At 25.6% G+C, this 10,922-nt stretch overlaps 1 protein-coding gene across 1 annotated transcript; it reads right to left on the bottom strand.

Annotated features, from left to right (window-relative positions):
* Positions 1 to 8,048: 8,048 nt before the first annotated feature.
* Positions 8,049 to 9,190, bottom strand: LOC107855594 (dirigent protein 7). The gene has a single exon (XM_016700613.2). The coding sequence runs from the start codon at positions 8,807 to 8,809 to the stop codon at positions 8,132 to 8,134; it is 678 nt and encodes a 225-aa protein (XP_016556099.1). The 5' UTR covers positions 8,810 to 9,190; the 3' UTR covers positions 8,049 to 8,131.
* Positions 9,191 to 10,922: the final 1,732 nt, after the last annotated feature.

Raw genomic sequence — 10,922 nt, 5'->3', positions numbered from 1 at the left:
AATCTAAATAGTATTGGTGTTCATAATATATGAGTAAGTTTTCTATACTGTTTAATAATTCTTCCTCTTCATAATCTTGTAATTTTCCCATATTATTTTCTTTATGTCTATAATTTCTATATCTCTAAATATATATAAGACAAGTATTTTAATGTCATCTGTCATTTAAGCTTGATTAAATATTTTTTCATAATATTTTTCAGTTGTTTGTCTTAGTCTAAGTAGTTCTTGCATATTTTAATTAAGAAATTCTATATATTTTATATCTTTAGTTTCCATGTATTTGTCTAAATTTACTTTCATTTGTTTTTCTATTAACTGTATGTTTCTCATATCTTTTTCCAAAAATTCTAGATATATGTAATTTATCATGGTAAGTATTTGTAAGAGTAGTTAGGTATGCATGGTATGTAATTTATTCTAGTCATATAATATTTACCAAATGTTTTTTCTAATATGATTTTTCTTATATACACTATTTCTATAACCTTAAGTACATATAAAACGAGTATTTTAAATTTATCTACCATTTCGTCAGATAAATAATTATTCATATTTCATAAAATTGCTATTTTCAAAATATTCCCTTCAATCATACACATAACAAAATATGATCATATTAGATTACTATATACGAGATCATTCTTAAATAACACGTTCGTCGGTCAATATTAGCATGGTAATCCAGATATTTTTCCCTTAAACAGCACCTCAACTCTGGCTACTCCCCACCACGGCTTTTTGCCTTATTGGTTTCACCTTTAGGATGACATAGTTCTTAGGAATTTTTCTCCGTTTTCACTTTGCTAATAAACTTCTTAACATGCTATTCTTCGAATAATTCTACTATAAAGTAACTAACATGAACTTATCTTATTATATCATGATTGTTAGGAATTATGAATTTAACTATTCATAATAGTGAATAAATATACCTGTTCTGGTAAGTTTGATAATCCTAAGTTTTGTTCCTCCGTAGATTTTTTCATTGAAATATACCTGTTTTTTAAATAAATAAGCAAAATATTTTTTGTAGACAAGAGAGAGAGTTTTTGCTTCAACGCATGAAGGCTTGCCTTTGCAATGCCTTCGGTCCTTCAATTTATAACTGAAATTTATAGATGATTTCTTTACACGTTTCCTAAAATGACTTTGAAAAATCAAAGCCTAAACTAGTCTAGGCTAGACTAAAATAATGTTTACAACAAAGTCTTCATCTTTTAAAAGAAGACTTTGACATAAAGCACTAAATGACAAAAAAATTTTTAAATGCCTAAGATTTTTTCTATACAAACTTTTACAATTTATGTAAAGGAAATTGTGAAAGTTATCTACATGTCACTTTCACAATTTAATAGCTTGTCTTCTCCATTATTTTGCTCCGTAGTTATCTCTTTTTTGTTGTATCTGCTGTTTTTCTATCTTCTTATCAGTGTAGCATCACATCTGGAATAAATTTGTGTTTGCCACTACATCTGCTGCATATGTGGTCTTTGTATTTTTGGTCAACTTTTTTACAAAATTGATCCATAGCTTCTTCTGAAATAATTTCCTTACTGATAGATCTTGTTAATGGTTGTTCTTCTGGTCTGAGGAGTGTTAATCCCCATTTTCTAAGTTCTTCCATGTCATGATCTCTAACTTCTGTGCAAGTTGAATAAATCAATGCTTGGTTCCTTGAATTATATATCCAAACTGGCTTTTTATTTAAATAATTATTAAGTAACTCTGATAATATATTGCTTATTCCAATAACTCTTTTGTTGCGGTAAAATGTTGGTATCTGCGTTTTTGGTATCACGGTCTGTTCACATATTTCTTTCGGAATAATATAATCTCTGGTCATACCCATTTTGACCACATTAATAGTCTGTTTAATTTCGTCAAATAATATTTTTGCTGGTGCGGAATAAAATCAAACATAGAATAATTGTTCGTTGGTAATTCTCTTGAAAGTCATAAATTCTTTCTAAATTTCTGGGATTCCTACTAACTCTTCTCCATCGGTTGTGTAAACCGTAGATAATAATCCATAATAGTAACATGATTTAATAATAATTTGGGCTTGTACCTGGTAAGGCAATAAGTTTATTGTAATTTTGGCATTTCTGGGTAATATATCCTTTTTGTTGTGCGGCTAGCTCTTCACTTTGAATAGGTTTGGTATTTAATAAGGTTTGTAAGGTGTGTATGTTGTAAATGTATTTACGAGAAGAATAATTGTATGTCTGTTTTTCTTGGTTAAGTGATTCAGAATAGGTATGTATCTGGGGAGGTGCAAATGCTTCTAAATTTTGTATATTTGGTGTATATGGTTTTGAAAATATTTGACTGAGGTTATAATTCTTTTTCTTTGGCATTTCAGGTCTATTTTTAGTGACTATATTTGTTCCTTTAGATGTACCTGCAGCTGTAATTGAAGTTTCGTTAATAATTTGAGTTTTAAGGTGTTTCTCATCGTCACCTTCTAGGTCTAGTTTTTTAATGTGCTCTTCCTGTACAGTATCTTATTTTTTATAGTGCTCGACTTACACTTTTACATTTGTAACTTCAGTAGTTAGTGTAATAACTCGTTCTTGTAATAACTCCATTTGTTTAAACATTTGGAGCAATAAATCAGTCTGGGTATCTTTGGCACCAGCCTCTTCCATTGGTAAATCAGTTTGAGTAGCTTTGTCTTGATAAGTAATCTGCAATGATATTTTTGTTAGTATTTGGTACTTCAATTGTAAATGTAAAATTCAGTATATTTAATACTAGTCTCCGAATTTTCTTTGTCGTAACCTAATTTTGTATTTTTTTTTGTTAGCCACCATCGTACCTGTGTATTATCTGCTCTAACAATAAACTTGTTATACACGATATATGGTTCAAATGCTATTAAACATTTATATAAAGAACATAATTATTTTCTATTAATTTCTCATTTTATTTTTGTTTCGTTAAACGTTCTTGAATAATATCTACAATGATGTTCTAATTTTTCTTCTTCATACCAATATTTGAGTACTCCTCCATAACTATATTCACTTGCATCAGCTTCTACTATATATGTAAATTTTTTATTTTTATCTGGAAATTATAATTTTGGTAACTCTTTACAAAGTAATTTTATTTTCTTTACCTGTTTTTTGTCTTCTTCATTATATCTATATTCTACATCTTTTTTTAATTTTTTCTGTAATGGTTTTAAGTTTTCTGCTAGTTTTGGAATATATTCTCTTACTTGGTTTACTAATCCTAAAAATGATTGTAATTTCTTTTTTGTATCTAATTCTTTTTCTGAACTTATTATTTTTTAGACTATATGTTGTTGCATTTTGACTTCACTTTTATCTATTTGTATTCCTAAAACTTCTATCTGATTTTTTATAATTTCTACTTTCTTCTCACTTAAACTTATTCCTGATTTTTCTATTATATCTGTAAACTGTTCTAATAATTTTAAATGTTCTTCTTTAGTTTTTGTATATAATAGTATATCATCTATGTATACTATACAATTAGGTAGTTGTTTAAAATAACTATCCATAAAATGTTGATATCTACCTGGTGCATTTTTATATCCAAATAGTAGTACATTCCATTCATAAAATCCTTGTGGTACCGTAAATGCGGTTAATTCCTTAGATTCTTCTTCTAACTTTAAATGGTAAAATCCTGATTTACAATCAAATTTACTAAAATAATTATATCCTTATATTTGCCTTATTTTTAATATCTTGTTTGGTATTGGGTAATTATAAGTCATTGTTTTTGCATTTAAATTTCTATAATCAATAACCATCCTACTTTTTCCTCTTTTTTGTTCACTATGTTTATTTACTATAAATGCTGGGCTATTATGTTTGCTATTATTTTTTTGTATATATTGTTTTTCTAATAATTCTTCTATATGCATTTTAAATTCTTTTAAATCATCAAAATTATATGTTAATGGTTTTTGGGTTATTATGCTATTTTTATCTATTAATTCAATTTTTATAGTGGTTTTATATTTTTCTCATCCTTTTAATGGATCTTCACTATATATTAGAAAAAACATTTGGTAAATATTATATGACTAGAATAAATTACATACCATGCCTACCTAACTACTCTTACAAATACTTACCATGATAAATTACATATATCTAGAATTTTTGGAAAAAGATATGAGAAACATACAGTTAATAGAAAAACAGATGAAAGTAAATTTAGACAAATACATAGAAACTAAAGATATAAAATATATAGAATTTCTTAATGAAAATATGCAAGAATTACTTAGACTAAAACAAACAACTGAAAAATATTATGAAAAAGCATTTAATCAAGCTTAAATGACAGATGATATTAAAATACTTGTCTTATATATATATTTAGAGATATAGAAATTATAGACATAAAGAAAATAATATGGGAAAATTACAAGATTATGAAGAGGAAGAATTATTAAACAGTATAGAAAACTTACTCATATATTATGAACACCAATACTATTTAGATTCAGATGGATATTATACAGACTAAAAATGTCATAATATATTAAGAAAATTAGAGAAAACCAAGAAGACCTACAAAAAGAAATTGATTATAGAAAACAAATTAGAGAAATAATAGAAAATCTAATAGAAAAATTACAATGGGTAGATGAAACCTTGAAAAATTTAGAAAAAAGCAAAGATAAAAGTTTAGATAGTTTAAAAAATTCATTAAGAAGAGAACAAGAAACAATAGTTAGTAGTATTAATAACCTCAAACAAGATATTAAATATAGTACAAGTATTATAGATTATTATACATTTACTTTAGAAAAATAAAATGATAAACTACGAATATCTAAAATATTGGGAACAAGAAATGGAAGAAATAAGATTAACAAAAAACCTTATAAAAGTGAATTTAATTGAATATTTTAAAACAAAAGATATAGAATATTTAAAATATCTTATAAATAATATAGAAGACTTACAAAAACTAAGAGAAAAAGCTAAAGAATATTATAGCAAAATATTTAATCAACTACCATTTAATCACCCCCCAAAATATGAATATCAATAAAATTGAATATATTAATAAAATATATGAAAATAAAAAAATACAAGAACGAAGAAAAATAGTTAATGAATATTATTACAAAGAATTTAACAATTATATAAATTAATGGATACATCTTACGAAAGAATAAATCATTAAAAGAAATCTAAACCCAACTATATAGTTTATACCTAGAATACAAAAGGTTACATAATACTAATGAGGATCCTAAAATAGTAGATAATTTAATTGCGATAATATCTAATCTAGAATATGAATTAATAAAACATCTTAAGTCAAGACGATAAAAATGAAAATTATTCCAATCAATAATATTCACAAAATACATTACATAAAAATAAATACATACGTATTTATTATCTAATAAACTTACCGCGCCTAATCCGCACCCCCTACAAATGGTATCAGAGCCTTGTTATTTAAAAAATATGACTTCCGTATTTTTTTATACCAACCTCAAACAAGATATTAAATATAGTACAAGTAGAATAGATTATTATACATTTACTTTAGAAAAATAAAATGATAAACTACGAATATCTAAAATACTGGAAACAAGAAATGGAAGAAATAAGATTAACAAAAAACCTTATAAAAATGAATTTAATTGAATATTTTAAAACAAAAGATATAGAATATTTAGAATATCTTAAAAATAATATAGAAGGCTTACAAAAACTAAGTGAAAAAGCTAAAGAATATTATAGCAAAATATTTAATCAACTACCATTTAATCACCCCCCAAAATATGAATATCAATAAAATTGAATATATTGATAAAATATATGTAAATAAAAAATACAAGGACGAAGAAAAACAGTAAGTGAATATTACTATAAAGCATTTAACAATTACATAAATTAATGGATACATCTTACAAAAAGAATAAATCATTAAAAGAAATCGAAACTATATAGTTTATACCAAGAATACAAAAGATTATATAGTACTAACGAAGATCCTAGAACACTAGATAATTTAATTACGATAATATCTAATTTAGAATATGAATTAATAAAACATCTTAAGTCAAGAAGATAAAAATGAAAAATATTTCAATCGATAATATTCACAAAATACATTATATAAAAATAAATAATAAGTATTTATTTCCTAGTAAAGTTACCGCGCCTAATCCGCAACCCCCTACAATTGGTATCAAAGCCTTGTTATTTAAAAAATATGGGTTTTTAGGTAATTTACAATCTCTAGTTAAATGTGCTAATTTTTCGCAATTATAACAAGTACATTCTTTTATAGATTTCTTTTTCCTATATAGTCTTTTATGTTTATAATTTTTTACATAATATCTTTTTCTTGGTTTCTTATAATTTTTTTTTACATAATTTTTGGTATATATAACATATTAATTATTTTTTTAAATATTTTAAGTTGTTAAATATTGTAATTTATTATGTATTTTTCTTGAATATATAACAGATTATTTTTTAGATATTTTAAATTCTTAATTATTGTAATTTATAATACTTTTTATGTAATTTTCAAATAATATATGTTACTTTCCTTGTCCAAACTTTTGTAGCATTAATAGTCAATTAAGTTTTTAAAATAATTTATTTTTTAATTATTGTGATTTATAATATTTTTTTCTATTCTAATTTAAGTAGTACAATGCTTAGATAACCATAATAATTAATTAGGGATGATATAGTACAAACATGTCTAAAATGACTTGTTATAATTAATTAGAAGTGATATAGCAAAATTATTATAAAAAATATCTGTTAAAAAAATTAAGTGGACTTCAAATAAGATGTTAAGTTAATTTAATATTAAATATTATTAATTTTTTACTCCCTCCGTTTAAAAAAGAATGACCTACTTTTCTTTTTAGTCTCTTTAAAAAAGAATGATCCTTTCCTTTTTTGACAATACTTTAATTTCAAATTTCCACATGGTATGTTTAGGATCATAAGATTAAATGACATTTTGATACATTTAACACAACTTTACTTTAAGGCTATAAGATTCAAGAATCTTCTTTATTTTCATAAACTTTGTGCCAAGTCAAAGTAGGTCTTTTTTTTTTTTTAAAACGGGAGAGTAATATTTATACGATTTATAATAATTAATTAGGGATCTATAGTAAAATTATCGTTGAAGTAGCTGAAACAGACATGTAATAAATATCTCTTTTATTTTGTTTGTTAAATATAATTAATATTTTTAATATGTAAATGACATATAATAATTAACTAGGGATAATATAGTAAAAATTATGGAGCAGATACGTCTAATGATGGCAAGCAGGGATGTCGACGGTGTGGTGTGTGCTTCACCTGCCACACCGTGACTTATTTTTTTTTTTATTTTTTTTTGGTTTGCACCGTGACTTATTATATAGGAGAATATAAGTTGCTTTTGTAAATCATTCTCTATTTAAATTATATTATATAATGATTGAATTTTTTTTAGTGGAACTTATATTAGTGCAATAAAAGTTGTAGCGGTTAACTTATTACAAAACAAAAACAACAGTAAAATGTATTATCTCTCTTCTAATTTGTATAAAAATTTCTCGTATGAGATGATTAATTACATTAATTGATAGATGCATAACAATGTGTTTGCAAAATATTTTTTTCCTTTAAAATTATGATTAATTATTATAACTTTTACCTCATTAAATCACACATTTAGAGTGAATGATATAATTTGATATAAGTACTCCATGACGTTTGTGTTTTAACATAATCTGATTCAACAAAATAATGTTATCCCTAAAAGTTATGGTATTAAACATATCATGAATTTGTATGATAAAAAAACTTTGGATAACTTGTGTTCTTAATTAGGACTTAATATTTTTGCGTCTTTAAAAAAATTCTTATTAAAATTAAAAAGAAAAATTTAAAATTAATAATTTTTATTTTTTTTAATATTTAAGCTTAACTGTTATTCATATTAAAATGTGACAAAACATAATATTAAAAAAACTAAAGCAAAAGGTATAACAAGGAACACAGTAATAAGTTAGAGACAACGGGTTCTTGGGGCCGTGATAGCGACATCTAGTTATTATTAAAAGGAAGCAAGGCGATTAGAGTGACACATAGAATTACACTAAACATCAATAATGCGACACATAAACATCATAGTGAACATTAGCATCGCCAGTTGTACGATTCCATGAATAAGTACTAGCTTGAGCATATCCTCTAGCATATCGGAAAAGTCCACTGCCACCGATCACTGCCATCTCTCTCACCTTCTCGATCACCGGATTACGGCCAAGTATTGTTAAGGTGCTCCCATTATATTTCCCTTCAACAAAGGCAAAGTTCATGACATTCATTAAGGTAAACTCATTTAGTGAAGTAACAGCATAAAATCCTTGCGCCCTTCCGACGAGCTTGGAACTCAGTTGTGGTCCTAGAGTTAGGGCATTATCTATCATATATATTTCCCCAAATACGGTGGTGTTTTTGGGTGGTGGTACAATCATCATAGATGTTGGTTTGGAGCCATTGATGATGTCATGCCAATAAAAGCTTAAATGGCTGAGTTTTTCCTTGTTTATGTCCATAGGCTTTCTACTGATGAATTTTTCAAAAATATAATCTTCTTCTCCACTGAACGCAAAGGCTACCAGTGAAAGGAGAATAGAAAAAGTGGAGATTTGAAATATTTGTTTGGCCATGAAAGCAGATTTCTTCGAGTCACTTGGTGGAGAATGAAACAATGTGGCATGTGGATACCCATTATATAGAAAGGTAAATGGAAAACGTTTCGAGATTGCAAATACCATATAACTTGGTCGATTATAAAATTTCGGGCAGTGTTACTTTAAATTATTTTTTTAACTCAATCAAGTTATCATAAAGTCAATAAAGTAATTGTTAAATTTGTGAAGATTCTATAACTAATGTGAACATTTGACTAAATCTAATATAAGCATTTGACTAGAATAACATATGACTAGAACTAGTGTAAATATTTGACTAGATTTAGTATCAACATTTGACTAGAGAGTAATGTCAAAGTAATAAATTTATGGTTAAAATCTTTGACTAAAATTAAATGATTTCACACACTGAAATTTAACATTTGTATAATGATGATGTCACTAATGACACCAAAATGAAGAAGAATAAATAGGGGCACTTGGTTCATTCGATTTAAACATCATTTTTTAAGACATTTGAATCTTCTTTACTTTCTTGTATTCGCTTTATTCTTTTAGATTGGAATAAAATTTGATTTTATTGTGTCTGAAGATTACACAAAAAATAAATTTTTATTGAACCACATAAATTTCTAGTGTTCTTTTATTATTGTCTCATTTACTATTAATAATATTATATTTAGATATAATAGTTGTGACCTAATTGTTCTCTATACATTTGATTTTCGCATCAATAATTACATACTAATTATTAACTTACAGAATAAGATAAATAATAAGTAAAATTTTAAAATAGGTTTAAATTCTATTTGATTATGTAAGAATTCATTTGCCATATCAGCCGATAAAAATCACTCATTCCCATTTTACTGCCCTTGTCGTGTGATTCTTATGTCTAACAGACTCGTGAGTCTTTCAACTACAAAAAATTATTGCTTACTCAATTATGTTGCAAGAAAATGGCTTGATTAATAATAATAAGTATTTAAATTTATTTAAAAATATTCTTTGTTTATTTATTTATCTATTGAGTCAAAAATATTCCTCCATTCATTGTTATAGTTCAAATATACCTTTAAAACTAACGATCTTTTTTTAAAAGCATGATTAAAAAAATTATTTTATTATGTGTCTATTTTCTATTGATTACAAATTAAATTTATATAAATCTAATTATATTATAACGAAATTCGAATTCAGTTAAAACTATATAACCAAAACTATTAAATCCGCCCAAGGAAATTTCAGGCTTAATTCAGGAAAACAATGATGTAACTTGGTATTTCACTAAGTTAAAACGACAATGAAATGAGCTAGACTCACCTAATCTAAATATTTGTTGCATCTGTGTGTATATGTGAAGGGAGTTTCCTTGGGGCTGTGATGGAAATTGAGGGCCTAGAAGAATTGAAACAAATGAAATAAGTTGAGGAGAATTTAATAGATTGGGACGGGTATTGCTAATTAGGTTTAGATTTTATTATAAAATAATAATATTAAAATTAATTTAATTTTCAATCCATAAAAAAATTGGCTGGTAATAAATAGATTTTTTAATCATATTTTTTAGAAAAGGAGCGTTGATTGTATGGATATATTTAAGATATAAAGGTGGATGTAGAGATATTTTTTTATCCAATAGGTAAATTAAAGTATTTTAAAATAAATTTCAATATTTGATGGATATTTCTGACCCCTTTCCTATGGTAATATAATAATATTATGATTTTTGTTGGTCTGTTCTTAATTATTATAATAGGTGGTGCTGGACGAAATTACCCTTTTTTTAATGATAGATTTGAGCATAATTTCAGAAGTATGATGAGTAGATTTGTACATCCGATATATGGTGTATGTCATAAATCATAATAATGAGATGAATGATGTATAATTAAAAACAATATTTGAATATACTCCCACCGTCTCTGCTTATTGATCAACCCAAAACACGTCCCAAAAGGGATAAGCACGTGGTTATTGATCAACCCAAAACATGTCCCAAAAGGGATAAGCTCGTGGTTGCTGCAAATATAATTTTATTTTTATGTTTGAAGTCGAATTCCCCGGAGAAAACAAATTTAGCTATAGTTATTCAATATCACTTAGAAGATAAGTTTGAACAACTTTTGTTTCTAACTATTAACTAACTTTAATAAAAATCATAAAACAATGATATTTAAATATACAAGTGATTGCCGACTTTCTTTCAAGAGTAAAATATCTATTATGATGACTC

The sequence above is a fragment of the Capsicum annuum genome, chromosome 1, assembly GCF_002878395.1.
Source record: "Capsicum annuum cultivar UCD-10X-F1 chromosome 1, UCD10Xv1.1, whole genome shotgun sequence".
Classification (NCBI taxonomy): domain Eukaryota; kingdom Viridiplantae; phylum Streptophyta; class Magnoliopsida; order Solanales; family Solanaceae; genus Capsicum; species Capsicum annuum.
This window is presented reverse-complemented; position numbering and strand designations above follow the sequence as displayed.

Coding starts and splice junctions, on each gene's coding strand:
- LOC107855594 (XM_016700613.2), bottom strand. CDS start 8,809: ATGGTATTTGCAATCTCGAAACGTTTTCCATTTACCTTTCTATATAAT.